The sequence below is a fragment of the Lissotriton vulgaris genome, chromosome 2_1 (assembly GCF_964263255.1).
Source record: "Lissotriton vulgaris chromosome 2_1, aLisVul1.2, whole genome shotgun sequence".
Taxonomy (NCBI): Eukaryota; Metazoa; Chordata; class Amphibia; order Caudata; family Salamandridae; genus Lissotriton; species Lissotriton vulgaris.
The window spans coordinates 1,439,187,167-1,439,205,480 of record NC_141687.1 but is presented as its reverse complement, the minus strand read 5'-3'; the positions used below and the strand labels follow the sequence as shown (position 1 = coordinate 1,439,205,480).

General features: G+C 44.8%; 2 protein-coding genes across 9 annotated transcripts in view; one reads left to right on the top strand and one right to left on the bottom strand.

Moving 5' to 3' along the window:
• The window catches only part of LOC147732719 (mitogen-activated protein kinase kinase kinase 5-like), a 1,007,398-nt gene extending 1,002,000 nt beyond the window's left edge, over window positions 1–5,398 (top strand). For all 6 annotated transcript variants that reach the window (XM_086957271.1, XM_086957270.1, XM_086957268.1 and 3 more), the window contains one exon: window positions 4,509–5,398. In XM_086957271.1, the coding sequence (XP_086813397.1) occupies window positions 4,509–4,593 (85 nt within the window). In that variant the 3' untranslated portion in view covers window positions 4,594–5,398. The remainder of the gene's footprint in view (window positions 1–4,508) is intronic.
• Window positions 2,717–18,314, bottom strand: part of SYTL1 (synaptotagmin like 1) — a 444,266-nt gene continuing 428,668 nt past the window's right edge. For all 3 annotated transcript variants that reach the window (XM_086957276.1, XM_086957275.1, XM_086957274.1), the window contains 2 exons: window positions 7,063–7,268; window positions 2,717–6,278 (listed from right to left, as the gene is read on the bottom strand). In XM_086957276.1, coding sequence (XP_086813402.1) covers window positions 6,139–6,278; window positions 7,063–7,268 — 346 coding nt within the window. In that variant the 3' untranslated portion in view covers window positions 2,717–6,138. The remainder of the gene's footprint in view (window positions 6,279–7,062; window positions 7,269–18,314) is intronic.

Here is an 18,314-nt window from a genome sequence, read left to right as displayed (position 1 = left end):
TAGGAGAGATGGGTGGGGATGATAGCTGGATAGTGAGTGAAAAGCCGATACAAAGGGTCTTGTAGGCTATCTTGTAGAATTAGTGTTGCTGGAATGTGAATTTCACTTAAAATGACAGGAGGTGTTTGGCAAAACAAGAACAGTTGGTTTAATTAAATGCTGCCGCCAAGAAACAGCCACAGAAGCGGGTTGGAGGACTGTCTCAACATACATTAGTTCTGAGTGCCATTATATACAGTCTTTGGAAAACCATAAAACAATTTAGATCTTATTTTAGAAAACGGAATGTGGGCCTAAAAATGGCTACCTGATAGCGAATGCAGGTGTATCTCGACCTTGCATGGACACAATGAAGGCCAGTGGGTGAAGGGTCCAGATGTTCAGCATGAAGAGCATATGATCACTTAGTGTACTGAGTCTGCTGTGTTGTGATTGACTGAGTGTTCCTAACTTCATATGGCATCTAACTTTATGGTGGTTGGGGAACACCCACACCCCTGCGGGTATTTGTTGTTTATTGGTACCAATCTTCTGGAACCATTGTGGTGTTGCTTCCAATCTGGGACTAATCTGGGTTTTTCCTGCTCGTGCGTTTAACTGAGTCTGGAGGGAGTGGCATATGGATTTAATGCAAGGCTGAATTTGTGGGGTCAGGAGTATGGGGTTTAGGTGCAGAGGCTATAGTCAGAACCACGCTGACGGAAATGTGCTTAGAATATCTCCTAGAAAATGGAATAATGAAGAGCATTATGGTCACAGTGAAGCTGTAAAACGTAGAATTCTTCTTCTGGTGGGCAAAGGGGCCTGATTGTGGGAGTCAACATGTCTGTTGTGATAATGGGTTCAGTCTGAGTAAGAAATCCAGTTCTCAGTTTATGAGGGAAGCAGGCATTTGCAGCTGCCTGTGCTTTAAATTAATGAGAGAGAGAAGCGTGTTTTTTTATGGAGCTTCCTCTGCCTGTGCTGTCCCTAGCGTTTGCAGCTTGTTTGTCCAGTGCCTGTTTTTTGTTTACGTTATTGATAATGAAACTGCTTTGTACCCAGTCTGTATTTGAAGGAAGCTTGCACTACTGCTTATCGTCCTGCACATAATCTACATGCCACTGAGGCTTACTCATCTGCTTTCCTTATTGCTCATAATCTCTTTCTGAGGGATGATCGCATTGCCCAGCTCGCCTTACACATTCTTTAGGTGAGCGAAGCTTGCATTGGTGCTTGTAAATAGCCTGTTTGTGTAATTAGTGAACAATTGTATACTTTTCACTGAAATTATGTGACTACACATCCAAAAAAGTATATACTTTCACTCACCCGGATTTGAGGCAAGCCTCTATCACCATAGAGTTTTGTCTCCCTTGTAGTTATTTGATGTGAACGAAACCTTTACTGCTTCGGTTTGACTCGTACATCATAGGTCTCCAAAGAGTGTCTAGAGAGCTACTGGTTGCTCGCCAACGCCCTTGAAGTCGCTTACCATCATATGGAGGGTGTATGCTTATAATAAGACAACAGTGTTCATCTCAAGAGCCTTAAAGTGGCAGACAGCCAAACTAATGGCAGGCCCACGTGCAAACATCCAGAAATACACTGTTAGCCTACAAAGTGAGAGTCTGTATCCACTATCAATCTAGCGAAGATACAAGTAGTTTAGAACAGTTACCCGAGTGTGGACCGTTTGCAGACAGAGAAACACTGAGTCGGTTACATGATTAACCCAGAACTGCAGAGAGCAGGGGTAGATCCTCTTTTGAGCCTCACTGTCCATTCATCTTTGTGTATGTATGCATATGTTGGTGTGTGTGCGCCTTCCTGCTGAACATTGTTCTCCCTGGAAGCTATGCCTGGTGGAGTGCACCACAAAACAAAGATTGCTCTCCATCCTACAGGGATTCACCTCTGCCACATTGTCTCAATTTGTGGCATAGTAGAGGCCCTTGCATGATAATGGTCATCCTTCACATACTTTGAGCAATGTTGTTCTTGTTGTGCATAATCTCAGCCATCTGTAACTTTTTTTGAAAGCATGACGTACTTAATTTTGGCTATGCCTGGCACAATAATGGCAATTACTGATGTTATTTGAGCTTCCTAGACGTTACGGTGCCCATGCTTAGCAAGGTGGTGCTTTTCATATAGTAGTGAGCATTATTGTCATATTAGAGGCACCTTTGGTGGTATGGCAAGAATTCATAGTTTGTGATCATAAAGGCTGTATATTTGAAGCTGGTTCTGTTTATGTGAAGCGTTTCTACATGTGAGTACTTTATGAAATGGCAAGTATGTTTGGCGACTGCCTATTTATTACAAAGGAAAACACGTGTTTTGAAGGCACAAATCCTGTTTCCTTCAGGAAAAAAAATGTGAAATTGAGTTTGCCCAAAATGGAAGAGGTATTTGGTAGAATGATGTTTATTTTCTGAAACTGATATGTGGATCAAGACAAATGGATTGCATTTGCTAAACATATTTACAGCTGTTACTAGCCCGGGGTGATTTTCATTGAGCAGAAGTAGCTCTCAATACAGAAAATGTTGGAGACCTCTGTTTTACAAGTTTTGCAGTGGGCGATGGGAGCTTGCACTGTTGCTTTCTATAGCATTATCTGTTTCTGAATGAAGCCTGTATTGCAGCTGCACTTTTTAGAAGGATGCATTAGAAGCCCTTTCTAGTTGAGACATTTATAATAAATAGAAAAAAGAAAACCTCCTGGCCGACATGTCGTTAAGAGTTCTTTTATTTGTAACGTTGTTCAAAAAAAGGTTAATTGAGTGACATTTTCCCAACTTTGTCTGCTTTGCAATCCAAGCTCCCCTTTTAGCCCATGAAATGTTATAGTGAAGTCCTTAGTCTTTCAAATTCTGAAGCAATATAGTGCATACAAGACTTAACTTTTGAGCAGAAGTGCTGACATCTGCAAACCCTCAAAACATGTAGGCTTGTACTCCATAACTGTGGACAACTGCTGCCACTAGTGGCTAATGACAGTAGTGCCGTTCAGCTAGTTGGTGTAACCAATTGTAGTTAATCCAACTCCAGCAATTTATTTTTTTTGTAGTCTCAAGTGCAGATCCTAATTGAAAATCTTGCTTTTTTTGAATTAAGAACCATTGACTCCTCCTTTTTCTCGACATATCTCAGGGCCCTCCCCCTTCTACCTCACCCCACCACTTTTAATCCTACTTTTCATCTTTTTTCCTAATTTCATCTGTCGTGCCCTTATTGTGTGACTTCTTTAGTCTTGTGATATCCTCTCATTCAGTCCACTCCAATACACCCTCCCTTTTACTGTCCAAGCCCACCTTCACTTTCTCACAGGTCTCCCTTTCTCTCCCCTTGACACTCCTTTCTCTGTCAGATCATTCATTTCTTCGCCCTTTCCTTCCGTCCTCGGTTCGCCATACTTCTGCAGCTTCCTCCTCACTTCTTCATCCTCCTCTTTTTGTCTCAGTTCTCCCTCAATTCACTTGCTTTGGCTCGCCCTCTTCATTCAGTCCCCTCTGTCTTCCCACATGTCTAACACCCATCCCTTCCTTTTCTTGACCCCTTCTACACCATCCAGATCTTACACTCATCCCAGGTAGTTGAAAGAAACAAGTAACTTGAAAAATACAATCAGAAGATAGACCTGCCTTCATGTGCACTTTTGGTAGTGTGCATTACCCATTTTTCTTTTGGAGGGGGGGGGGGCTCGGTTCATCAGGGTAATTAAAGGTTACTGTTTGTGGATGAATACTTTAGTTTTAGATTATCCAACAATGCTTGTAGTATAGTGTTCATTGCTAGGTCCTCTTGGACGGCACACTTGTGAGTGTGTGGGCTCCTAATTATATGGGCATGCAGTGGAAATTTTTCAGTTGTATAATATTTTTCCGAAAATTGCACTAGTTTAACTAATGGCATTATTAGGGAAAGCTTAGCAATGTGAGACAGTAGGAAAGCCCAGGCACTGTCTAACTTTCTAACACGTGCCTAATCAAGTAGGCATACCCTTACCCAAACTGTAATATATAATTTGTCAATTTGGTATTGGTTACAAATATGAAACTATATTATTTCAAGAATTTAATCATGCCTGCCAAGTTAGCAAACCACTGCTGATCGGGTGGCTGAGACAATCCCTGTGTAAATGTAGCCTTTCCTTAAGCCGTCATTAACCATGGAGTGTACAGCACTCCAGTGGCTTGGAGAAGGCATGTACACATTGACTGCAGTATTTTCAATAAATGAAATGGGGAGGCGGTTTGAAAGGAAATAAGCCAGTTCCAATCCAGGGCCTCAAACATTGATGGGGTTAAGGGTTGGTGAAAAATGGTTATTTAAATGAAATGGGCCTGAAGGTAGGTGACTTAACTACATAGAAACTCTGACTCCAGTATTTCATGGCCTTCGAGTTGCGGTTTAGAAGGGGTAGGTGTCCATGTGTTGTCAGTAGACAAGGAAGCCACTCTGAAAACACCTGCATGCCAGTAACACATCAAGTTACTTAAGATCTCATTTTTTTCTTTCAGGGGTGGGCTAGTTTGTCGAATCTGGGGAGCAATTATGGACCACCGTCGATCCAAAGCAAATCTGCAGAGTGATGCCCCAAAGTGACAACATTCCAGCAACGGCAGAGGAAGCGACTGTTCAAAATTGGCGAAACTGGAGGAGTAACCTATTTTCCTGACTGGGATTGTGTGAAATGAGGTGATTGGGTCATACCTCTGCTCCTGGTATCCCCTCCCACCTTACCGCAGATAGATCTGGACACTCTAATAGATTTTTAGATTGCACCCTACTGCTAAACTCGGAAGAGCAGTTGTGCTGTCGTTTTTATGTTGTCCTAATCTGATTATTTGCTAAATTTTCCCCAAAGCAAGAATGTCGAGCACTTTCTGCAATTTCCTCATAGTATGATTGGTATGGGTGTGTGTGTGTGTGTGTGTGGGGGGGTGATATGTAACTGAAAATAGGAACATGCAGAAGTGCATTTTTTGGTAAAAGCCAAAGCAACATTGTTATTTACGATCTCCGTTTCAAAGGCTATCGCTTGTACATCAAATTGGTGTTGGGGTGTACAAGCAGATGTACGTGCTCTGTTCTAATACAAGGAGGTTAGGGCAACTGGCCTATCTCCTGATGGGACCAATCGAGAAAGAACTATTTATGAAATCCTGTGCGGAATGTATGGGGTATGTATGTATTTTTTAACTGACAACTTACTCATAGTCTGTCTCTGGACTGGCTCTGTCTTCCTTCAAGAAACCTGGCCTGAGAATGAACTGCCTCAAAAAGACAGACGAAAATTCCCAACACAAGGGTGTCACCTTGCTTACCGTACCATAGCTAAAAACATTTTTTATAGTTGTAAATTCTCACTCAGGGTAAGACTATATTAATAAAGAGTTTATTTCAGTTATTCTCGATGTGTACTCATTGGAAAAAAAGACGACCTAAATTGAAAATGTTATTTTGCCCCCCAAAGACGTATATATCCAGTTCTGCTGCCACAATAGTCTTAAATGCTTCGACTTGAAGGAAAGAATCCACCCAGAACCATAAGCGCAAGCGTGTGGAGCCTTGCGTTGAACCTGTATTTTTTGCATCCAAGCTGGCACCTTGCTCTCTTAACTCAATTTTTTACCACTGGGGAGCAGTGGAGTGGACTTTTAAAGTACATTTGGAACTGGCCATGACTGTTGTAAACAGCCAGCCGGCTACCCTCTCCTGTCTCATTAAAACGTGAATAACATAAATTTATCGCATTGACAACCACACCTCTGTTGGGGCTGCATGATACCAATCCCTTCCCCATTTCCTGTGGGTCATCACCTCCTGTAGAGAAACCTGACCGCTGGGACACCTGTTAAACTTGTCAAATATTTGGTGACCAGTTGGGTGTCTGCTTAAAGTTCTGCTGTCATTCCTTATACAGACATAGGTCACGCCTGCCTTCTTTCCTTCACCCCAAGATTGTGGGGAGAGGTTCTGGGGTTCCACCAGCCCCAGAGAATGGTACAGAGGGCCTCAGTAGCTGTAGAAACAGATCATTCACTCCACCACAGCTTGGAGGTCCCTTTCTGTTGCAGGGGCTCAATGTACATATTTTGGCCCATCAGACATGCCGTGGATGTCAGTAGGGGACGCAAAATAGAAGAGTTAGACCCTTGGAGTTAGGTTGGTCCTCAACGGTAGGCTGACATCCACCCACTGGTTGGGTTTCTCCATCACTGTTTTCCACACATGTTTCTCCTCTTCAGTGGAGTCCATCCAGTGCACTGGTAAGCCATAACTACTCCCTGGAAAGAGAAAAATACCATCAGCCTGGACTTTCTCATCTTTCCTTCTAATACGCATCATGCATATTCCCACATCACCTTCTAGGCCCAGCCGTCTCACCCTTAACTCATTGCGCCACTTCATCTATGGTATCAGCCGCACATTCACCACTTTTTTTATTTTTATATTTTAAAGACTTCTTATGATTTCTGCGGTGCCTCTAGCTAGGGTTGTTTGATATTCACTCTCTCCCCTTCCATTTCAGATAAGAAACCACAATGACCTCATATGGTCAAAAGAAAAACTGCATACACAAAGTCAAATGCTTTATCCTGACTGTGCACTGGGTGTCGCTGCTGCACCTATGAGGGAGTCGGCAAATGCTAGACTGTAACAGGGCTACTTGTATTCACTGCTGCCCATGGGATGCGTGGGTTGATGTACTTCCACCTGCTCCAGCTCATTAATCTCTCGTTATTTTGATACTGTCCATGCAGAATAGACTCTTCTAACTTTGTCTCTAGTTGAAATCAGTTTGTTTACCACAGATTAGAGGCTGGCATGAACTGCCGCCTGTAGAGGGTTAGATGGCATGAACGAGAAGTAAGCCATCTTCACGGTCTCTATTGTGTGAAGCTTGTACTACACTTACCTCTGTTCCCATAACCTTGCTTCTAACAGCAAAAAAAAAATAGTTAAGTTTTTACCTCTCCTTCTTCAGAACCCCTGTTGGGCAGCTTTCCTGTAGCCTCCTCTATACGCTATCCAGAGACCCCCTACACACTCCTACCCTACTATACTCACCTCTGCCCATACTGAGCCGCAGGCCCCCAATCTGCTGGCTGGAGAAGGCCTCGTGGTCCCAGACAGTGAACTCTGCGCAAGCTTCCTGCAGGTCTTCGGCTCGGAACCCGTCGTACACCATGGTATGGTTGAAAGTGGGGTTCAAGCTCTTCTTGATCACCCGCGTCTTCTGGCGACTTGATTTGCTCTCATCTGGAAGCATGAAACTGGAGACAGAGACATGGTTTGAGACTTTGTGATTACTCACTCATTCACTACTCCACACTACCAGCAACCCCAGTTGCGCGTCATAGATGCCTATGTCCCAAAGAACAGGCCCTTTATCAGACGGGGCAGTTGCAGTTCTTGGAGGGCAAACATTTCTGTGACAATAAAATGTTTGAAGAACCTGTATGAAATTTGGCAGACATTTAGCAGGCTTAGTTTTATGAGGGTGCGTGAAGTTCCATACAGTTCAGTCAAGGGGAGAAAAGTTAAAAGGAGGCGGAGGGACCGATTTCATGTGCTAAAAACTGGAAATGTGTCAGGCTGTTAGCAATTTAAGCCTAGTGCAGGAATCTCAGGTTCCACTAAGCTAAAGGGGGCTAGGTGGTGTGTTGAGGGGTCAAAGATAAATGGGAGTTCAAAAACACTCAATTTTATGCTGGCTGTACAGATCTGCCCAACACTTGGCAGACGCTTAACATGTTTAGCTCACTCTTGATACTTTGAGTTTCATGCAGATCTTAAAGGAGTCGGTGCGAATAAAGCTCTATTTCCCATATGAATATGAGCTTTTCGCCATAGACAAAAAATAAACTCTACGACATTACACCAAACTTGGCATGAAACTTAGTCTCACTGAATGCATCAGGTAACATTTCCTGCCCATTCCAATACAAAACGCTGCTGCTACTGCTTTTTCAGCCCGGTGGAATGACTGGAATCACCCTGAAAAGAGAGGCACCGTTGGTGTGTCCCTCTAGGCTGCAGAGACTTGCTCTGGGTCCCAAACCATTTCTCAGCCCCTCAGCACACGTGTGACTGTCGTGCGTACCGAGGTTATTAATCAAAAACCTAAAGAGACGAGCTGTGAAGGGAAGTCAGTCAGACCATGGGCATCTGCTCTAGAAGGAGCCATTCAAAGGGACATTCCCTTCTCAACAATAGTTTCATTAATGCTAACTCAGTGACTAGATTGTCATTCGGAAAGGCCTTGAATGGAGAAGTGTGGCTCAATGGTTAGAGCGGCAGACCCTGATGCAGAGTTCTGGCCCGGGACCAGGGTTCAATTACCCGCCACGGCGGGTCTTGGGCTCAAAATTCCACGGACCTGATAATTCTCGCCTCGATGCCTATTCCAATCATAGAGTCCCACTCTGCAACTCTGGGCAATAACTTGCTTAATCTCCACAACGGCCCCCACAACGCTAAGGATGCCTGGCCTCCACCTTGGGGGTGCCCAGGAGTGGACGCCTCACAGGGAAAGCCAGGATGGGTTCCACAGCGGTATTCGTACAAGCGCCTTGAGACCCTTGCGGGTGAGTAGTGCGCTATACAAGTATCAATTTACATTTTTGAATAACTTTTGCATACTCATAAAATTGCCATTGGGTATCATATAGCCATAATATTAGTATCACGCCGCATTCACATTAAACAGAATATCTAAATGCTCTTACTTCAGCATCATATTTCATGTAAGCTGTAATTGTTTTACTATACATTTAAGCACATTTGCCCTCGGTATCCACGTGGGTTCCAAGTAGTCCAAGCATCAGATTGCCTTTAACAAAGGTATCCAAATACTTTAATATAAGCACAGCATTTCCCCCAATACTGAAATCAGATTGTAAATAATGTAAGCATCGGAATGCATTTTGAATCGACCCACATATGCCCATATCCATTATTAGAATAATATTTCCATTCATGCATTCATCACAAAGCACGAAATATAAGAATCCTTACATTACAATCCTTGGATGTGAGCAGTAGCATATACCTTCCAATCAGTTTAGAATAACACTCAATATATATGTCCCAGGGTACTTAATTCAGTGATGGAGAGACCCAAAGCTAAGCTCATATTGCAGTTAGGATTGAATTGGCAATAACAAAAGCATCATATTGTTCCTGCAGATGCGTTAATGTTCTTTTAGTGTAATATTCATATTAGCTAGATATCGTATCCCGATATTCTTTAAACAGGTGGAAGATTTTCCTGCAAACAAACCCAATAATTCATATTGAAGACATCCAATTCCCAATACTAGCATGTGATTATTCTTGAGAAAGCATTTTTAATAATGAGAAAGGAAAATGTTACTTACCCTCTAAGCATCTGTATGTAAAGTGCAATGCTATAGATTCACATGCTCGGCATATTCCAGCTATCTAGTGTTAGGCTTTGAGTTTTTGCAAATTATTTTTCTTCAAAGAAGGCTTTAAAGCTCAAGGTATATGGAGACTTCTCCCTTAGTTGGCTGAGCGCAAGGGCACCGACTCCATTTTGAATTGCTTTTTTTGCACACTGGGTTAGAGTAGGATGGATTGGTGAGCGGACACAGTATGGTGCACATGTGTATTGCGAAAAGGAGCTTAATTTAGAAAGAGAAGAGATATGTGATCAGAGCCACATGCTTCCGGGAAATAGGGTAAATCAGCAGCACTACATGCTACAAACAGATATTTACAGGGTAATTAGAACATTGGAATGTTGAGAGCTCCAGGAGCAGCTGTGGCGTATAAGAACTGGTGAAGCCCCACTGCACTCAACATTTCAAAGTTCTAATAAACAGCCTTTGCCTTTCTTTTTCTCTCCAAAATGCATGGAGTGGGCAGGAGAAAGCCGAAGGCAGAGTCTGGGCTGCAGGGTACACCAGAGCCTTCCTCCTCCCTAGGTCAGTCACTTGAGCATATGAAGGGGGAATGCTGCTCCACTCCAGGGTCTGCCTGGCTTGGCTGAACTACAAAATGCAGTTTAGTCAGACCCTGGTTCTACCCGGCTTGACCAAAGCCCCTTTTCATAGCTCTTAGTGTAAATGTTCAAAAGCTAACAGCCGTGGCCTGCTTTATGATAGAGGCACGCATGGCTGAACCACGCATGCCACTACTACGCCGTCCTAACTATAACTGTGTGTAAACCACAAATTCCTTTACCATGCAATTTCATGGTAAGCACATGATTGGTAAAGGGATATGCGTGGTAAAGATTACCACTACCCAACGCCCCCTTGCCCTCAGCCCTAAAATCCTATCCCTCTACCATGCATGCCCCGCCCTGAGGCCTAAAACCTACCCTGCCATTAAAACTACCCCGTCTCCTGTGGCCGCCCTGAGGCCAAAAACTATTCCAGCCCCTCCGCCCTTAAACCTAAAACCGAACCCCATTACTAAAACCTCCCCTCTAACCCAGCCCTTAAAACCACCTTGACCCCGTCCTCCCGCCCTGAGCCCTAACACTGCCCTCCACCCCTAAAAAATACTCACAAACACTGCCCCAAGTCCTAAAACCGGCCCAACCCCTAAACACGACCCCTAACCCCACCCAGCCTTTAAAACTACCCTGACTCCTTTCTCCCCACCCTTAGCCCTAAAACCCTATCCCCCCTTCCAAAAACTACACCGGCCCGAGCCCAAAAACCAACCCCCCACCCATAAAAAATACCCCTCCCGAAACTGGCCCTAGCCACACTTAACTGTCTGCATCCGCAGCTTCCTGTTCCAATGCTTTCTCTTCTCCTTGCCCATTTGAATACTAGATCGCTATCTTCCTTAACCACGCATATGGATTTGCTGAATATGCTTAAGCCTACAGCTTTTATCATAACCTTTGTGGGAACTGATCCTAGTCCTCGCATTCCTAATGTGTTTTCCCTTTGAACTGCTGCACAGCTGTCCATTGTGGCCTCTTAAAAGGCAGTTTTCTTGATTGCCATAACATCAGCAATATGTGTGAGTGAGCTACACGCTCTCTGTCAACCTGCTGTACACAACATCTTTTCTGGATAAGCTGGTGTTGAGGACTAACCCTCTTTTCTCCCAAAAGTGGTTACTTCTTTTCACATTGGGTGCAATATCAACATCCTGGCATTCTTCACTCCACCTCACACCTCTAAGGAAGAGAGGCTCCCATTGGCTTAATCCAAAAAGAGCTTTCTAGTTCTACATTGATCGTCCCAGGGAACATTGTGTAGACGGTCACTTCTTGGATTCGCTGGAGCAAAGCAGGGCAGAACAGTGCAGGAAAGGACCATTTCTCTCTGGATTGTTCTCTGCATTATAATCTTCTACGCACTGGCTTAGGAAGAGCCCTAATCGGGCTTGTGGGCTCATTCCACCATGGTAAAGACTGCTATTGCCGCATTTGCATGCAGAGTGCCTGTTCTGGTCATCTGCTAGGCTACTATATGGGCATCACTCCACACTTTTACAAAGCACGACTGTAGGGACAGCCAGGTCAGACGAACGGGGCACTTTGCCTGCTCAATCCTGCATGACCTTTTGGTTCGAGCCAGTCGACTGCCCCACCACTTCAGAGGTACTGCTTTGCTATCTATTTAAAAGTTGAGTAATCTGTGGTTAGAAGTAAACACCAGAACACTAAATTAGTTACCTACCACTCTTTCTGGTGCATACTCTGCAGATTACTCACCGACCCTCCTACCACTCCAGTCTGGTGACTGGACTCTTTTCCATCTAAAAAGATCCCAAGTCCAGAGATCTGCCCACTGGTCCGGACCTTTCTGCTGTCTGACTCTGCATCGGGGGGAACAGAGACAACCTAGAAAACAACTGATGTCAGTGTGCAGGGGTGGCTCTTACATGTGGTTCCACATGTCACTTCTGGAGCGGAACAAAGCCAGCATGGAACTACACGACCCCACCTACCGGCATGCAGGGGCACTGCTTTAAAATTTCAAGATCTAGTCTGACGCCTGGGGAATATTCAGAAGGTAAGGAATCTGTGGTTAGAGTATCCACCAGAAAGAGTATTACCGAAGGTAAGGAACGTTTTCATTAATGTCAACACTATTCTGTCAAAGAACTGGCATGCGACCCATTTGCAGATGGTCAAAGAAACATTCATAAGTTCTTCTCATATTCAGATTAACAATCTTTAGCTATAGATTTGAGATACTGATTACTTCCAGACTAAACTATGTCTGTCTGGTTCTCTTTGCTTTCATAAACTATGGCGGAGCTCCAAGAGAGGACTTCCCTGCTGCGGACAGATTCATGACAGCAGATACGACCATTCTCTTCCAGGGGATACTCATTGATAGTCATAAGCACTGTACTGAATAGTCCAGCCCACATGCGGGGACCAACAAAAAAATATATGCATGTATTTCAAATATACACACATGTATATAGATATGCAGCCTAAATAATTATATTACGCTCAAATATGCCAATATTGCATTGAAAGTTTTCATTTGAAAATCTTGCGACATACAAAATTACATTTTCATGACACAGAGAAAATGCGCCTTTTACTTGTTTTTGAACATAGTCTTTATTTTCAAAGGAAAAAAGGCAAGGTAATAGGCAGATTAGCCTAGAAGGCTGCGGATAGAACACTCAGAAAAAACTGTTGCCGTGCCTTTAAGACCTCCAGGCTCCCATCATGCCCCACAGGTGACACTTAGGTCAGTTCTTTTTTCCGGATCCTTCTGTGAGGATCCTGGAGAATTGAGCTCCTCTGTGATTTTTGGTCTCTAATTGGTATTTTCAAGTGAGTTTTCTTGACTTCACTCGCTGTTTTAAGAACTTATACTATTTTCATAATTTTTTCTGATTTTCTAAATATTTTTCCTGTCAGAAGGCCAGCTTTATTTAATAAGTCCCCTTCCTGTGGGAAAAAGATGGCAAAGTCAGATCCGCACTCTGTCTGTATTGTGTGCCTACCGTCTTCTCACAGACCTGATGAGTGCTACTACTGTCAGCAACTTTCCAAAAGAACCCTTCGGGAAAGGGAGAAGATCAAGCTGCATGCCATGCAGGAGAGAGGAAAGGAGTCAACAAGTGGCCTGGAAGGACATACCTCTAAAGAGCCCTCCTTTCAAATAAGGTCAGAGCACAAAAAAAGAGGTGAAAAAGAAGACCGTGGTCAAATTTGCAGTCGAGGGACATATTGACGTCGAAAATACCCTTATGCTCACCTTCAGCGTCAGTCGACGTCGAGGCATCCTTCGTCGTTGAGGCGAATGACTTCAGGTACGAAGTCTAAATCCAGAGATGCTTCAGCCACCCATCGGACGAAGTTGACACCACCTCGTCGAAGTTCCAGGTCCGGCTCGCCTACGATGGCAGGAGCCAGACGCTAGACGTCAAAATCTCATCGTTGACAGGAGAGGTCGCCGTCGAGATTACCAGTGCCGACGTCGAGGACACCATTGACGTCGAGAGCACCTCAGACGACGTTGAATCCAATGCCGAAGACCTTGACGCCAGTAAGACTGTCTCATAGTCTATCGAGGGCGTCATCGCCGATGGTAGGGCAAACCAAATCACGCCGTCGAGAACGGTGCAAAGGTCTCTGAAGTCGAGAAGGTCACCTTCATCGAGGTCACTGGTGGGGAGATCGCCTTACGGGTCAATTTCGAGTAGGATGACGTCAAGACCTACGTCCAACCACAGATCTCCACCTGCCAAGAGGCTGAGGTCAGATCAGTCTCCAGCATCAATGTCCAGAGGTCCTCCGACGTCAAGGGAAATCCAGGTTCTCACGTCCAGGAGTGCTTACTTCCCCTGAACTCTGGATCGTACAGATCACCCTGGAGGTCTCTCCAGCTCCAGAAAGTCCTACTATTGTCTCCCCGAGATAGTTGGGAAACATAAAGGACTGGAAGATAAGGAATATCAACTTGCCAGGGTATTCTTCTCATTCACCTGCTAGACAAGCGAGACGTGCCACTCCTCAGAGGTAATCAGTCTCGAGGAGACACAGATCAAGGTCTCCTAGGAGTCGGTCTACAAGATCTCAACACCGCTCTCCTTGAGAACGAAGACACAGGTCACATTCATGGTCCTCTGACTCCAAACCCTCGAAGTCTGACTACTCACAACTTTATCATCTACTCCACCGATTAGGGTATCACCGGTGGATGATATTGTGACTTTTAACGAGGTCTTGTGTAGAGGGGCTGCAAAGATCAACATCAAAATGCCCTCTTCTGCACCTTCGACATCTGTGATTTTCAAAACTCTTCATCACAGGTCCTCCTCTAGACCTTTACTTCCTCTGGTTCCTGGATTGTTAGAACCGGTTCTCCACATCTTTCTAAATCCCGCATCAGTGGGAGCAGCGCCATCACGGATGGCAAAGAATTACAGGGCACCGGAACAGGACCTGTTATTTCTTAGGTCTGATCCACCTCCTGACTCTGTCATCGTGTCAGCTGCCAAAAAGTCTCACACATCATCCTCTGCTGTTCCCTCGGATAAGGACAGCAAAGCCAAGGACTCAATTGGCAAAAGAATGTGCAACACATCTGCAGCCTACATGAAGGTGGCCAGCGCTTCAGCGTTGTTGGGTAGATATGACAGCTCTTTTTGGGACTCTCTATCACGATTTGCAGAGAAGTTACCTATGGAAGACCGGCAGGATTTTAAAGAAATCCTACATGAAGGGGGTCTTGTGGCTAATCAAGTCATAAGCGCGGCAGCAGATTCCTCAGACCTTGCTGCTCATGGTTATTCTCATGGAATCCGCGCTCGTCGTTCCTCTTGGTTAAGACTTACGGGTTTGAAACCAGAGGCCCAGCACTGGATTCTCAATCTCCCCTTCAACGGAACCTCACTCTTTGGCACTCATGCTGACGATGAGAAGTTACAAATGAAATCCGAAATGGACATCTTGAAGGCTATGGGGTTAGTGAAAAAAAATGATTTCAGATGCCGCTACCGACTGTATGATCGACACCAATACCAGCAGAGGGTTCAAACCCCTCATTGGTCATCGCAGGAACATCAGGCAAGATCTCAATACCACCAGCGTTGACCTGGTAGAGGAAGAGGAGGCTCAAGACAAGCAACCCCTGCAGCTAAACAGCCTAATCAGTGAGCGCTTGCTTCCCCCAACTCCATAACCCATTGCGGTGGGGGGGGGAGAGGGGGGAGGGGGGGGGGAGTATAAGTTTTCACTTGGATGAGTGGACAAAATAAAGAAGAACAGATATATACTCAATATTTTGAGGAATGGGTACTCAGTTATGTTTCAAGTCACCTCCACCATCTGTACCTCCTCGGAATAATACAGTACATCGCATAAATATGCTACGCGAGGAGGTATGCATCCTTCTACAAAAACAGGCCACCAAAGAGGTTCCCTGGCGCCAACATCGGCCGGGTATCTATTCCAGTTACTTCTTAGTCCCAAAGAAAGGTCCAAACAAGGAGTTCAGGACTATACTCTATCTCAGACTCTTAAACAAATTTGAAAGATTCAGAATGTTGGCATTACACCAAAACATTCCACACATTCATCAGGGGGACTGGATGTGTTCTATAGAACTTCAGGATGCTTATTTTCACATCCCAATTTCTCGGAAGCACCGGAGGTTTCTAAGATTCAGAATACAATCAGACCACTTCCATGTCAAGGTCCTGCCTTTTGGGCTAAAGTCGGCTCCTCGCATGCTCTCAAAATGTGTGGTAGCGGAATTCCTGAGAAAGAAAAAGATCTTCGTCTATCCTTACCTAGACGATTGGTTGCTCAAAAGTGCCTTTCCCACCCTGCTGCAGGAACATCTAAGATGCTGCATTCACCTTTTAAATCAGGCCTGTGCGTCCACTTCAAAATATCTGTCTTCAATCCAATGCAGAGGATACACTACTTGGGTGCAACTCTGGACGCTGCAAGTGCAAAAGCGTTTCTTTCGGGGAAGAGACTATTATCAATACTCCACAAGAATCAAACTCTGAGAACTCATCATCCCACGGCCAGGCAGGTATCCTCTCTGCTGGGCTCGATGGCCCCATGCATAAAATAAATTGTTCAGAATGCCAGGCTATAGATGAGACTGTTACAGCAAGCTCTGGAGGACCAATGGTCTCAGATATCCAACTGTTGGGAGGATACGATAACCCTACCTTACTCAGTCCAAATCTCCATAAGATGGTGGATGCAACGATCTCATCTTCTGAAAGGAGTTCCTTTCCACCAGGAACTCTCCAAGCAAACTTGTCATAGATGAGTCCCTTCAGGGTTGAGGCACTCACATGGGATCCCTTCAGGTCCAGGGAATGTGCTCAGAAAAGGAAAAACTTTACCACATCACCATGCTAGACCTCAGAGCAGTGCATCTAGCGCTCAAGGCGTTCTTTCCCTCCATTGAGTTAAATTCCCTGCTAGTTCAGACGGACAATGCAACAACGATGTATTACCTGAACAAGTAAGGAAGGATCAGATCCAGGCCCCTTTCTCTAGACGCTCGAGCGATCTGGAAGTGGCTTCTCGCAAGGAACATGACGATATCTGCAGTTCACCTCCCAGGCGCCTTCAATGTACAAGCGGACGACCTAAGTCGAAACTTTGTTGAAGCGTACAAATGGGTGCTAAAAGACGAAATAGCTCAATACATCTCTCGGAGATGGGGCGCACCAGACATAGACTTATTTGCGGACGCAGGAAACGCAAAATGCTGTGCCTTTGCATCCAGATACCACTAACCAGGCTCCAGGGGGAATGCACTGTTGATAGAAGTCCAAGACAGAGATGATCCTGATTGCACCAGAGTGGCCTCATCAGTGGTGGTACCCAGACCTGCTACATCTGTCCAAGGTGCCACACAGGAGACTGCCATGCCACCGCATCTACTAACCAAGTCAGGGGGGGCAGGTTTTTCATCCCAACCTACCGTCACTGAGAACGACAGCATGGCTCCTGAATTCCTCCAATCTGGACACTTCGGCCTCTTGCAAGACTGTATGCAGATCTTAAAGGAAGTGAGGAGGCCTTCGACGAGAAAGTCATATGCTTTTAAATGGAAGCATTTTTATCAGTGGTGTACAGCTAATGGTCATGACCCCATCCGAGGCCAACAAGTTATTTTACCTTATATGTTGTACTTAGCTAAAGCAGGTTTACAGTTCCCTTCTAGCAAAGTACATCTGGCAGCAATTACAGCGTATAAAAAGTCTCCCACTCAGGTTTCTAGGTTACCTTCTCCTGCCTGGGAGCTTAATGTGGTCCTCTCTAAATTAATAGGGCCCCCATTTGAGCCCATTCACTAACCTTTTCTACAGTACCTCTCTTGGAAGACTGTTTTTCTAGTGGCAATTACCTCTGCTCGTAGGGTGAGCGAGATGCAGGTCTTATGCTCTACAGAGCCTTGTCTCGTTTTCCATACTAATAATGTAGTGCTGAGGACTCACCTGAACTTCCTACCTAAGGTGATCTCGGAGTTTCATATTAATCAGTCAATCACTCTTCCCACATTTTTTCCTAATCCTACCATGCCTCATGAGAGGGCGTTACATTCCCTGGATCTAAAAAGAGTGTTGAAATTATATCTGGATAGAACAAATGGTATAAGAAAGTCAGACCATCTCTTTGTCAACTATGGTCCATTACACACTGGTTTCCCCTCTTCTAAAAGGTCCATTGCTCGATGGATAATGTCTTTCATCACGTTATCCTATCAGCTAGCACACAAACAGCTCCCAGGCAGGCCGAGAGCTCACTCTACGAGAGGTCAAGCGGCTACTACAGCTCTGCTTAAAAATGTACCTATCCAAGAGATATGCAAACCAGCCACATGGCGCTCAGTCCACATCTTTGCACACCATTACTGCTTAGACTCGGATACTCGGGTAGATGCTCAGTTTGGGCGAGCATCCTTGAGAAACTTATTTGGATGATATATGATTGAAAACAGGTTTTTGGTATGCAGGTATTCGTCCGCAGGGTTCAAGGATGGGTGTGCTACTCTGTTTAGTGCTTATGACTATTGATGAGTATCCCCTGGAAGAGAAGGATAAGTTACTTACCTGTAATTCTGGTTCTCTTCCAGGGGTATACTTATCAAAGGCATAAGCAACCCTCTCTCCACACCGAACGAGTACCATGTATATAAGGATATATCTGTTACTCATGTTATGGATACAATGTAATACGCCGTCAAAAAGACCTGAAATAACTCACCTGTGGGGCATGATGGGAGCCTGGAGGTCCTGGAGTTCTTAAAGGCACAGCAGCAGTTTTTTCTGAGTGTTCTATATGCAGCCTTCTAGGCTAATCTGCTTACTATTACCCTGCCTTTTTT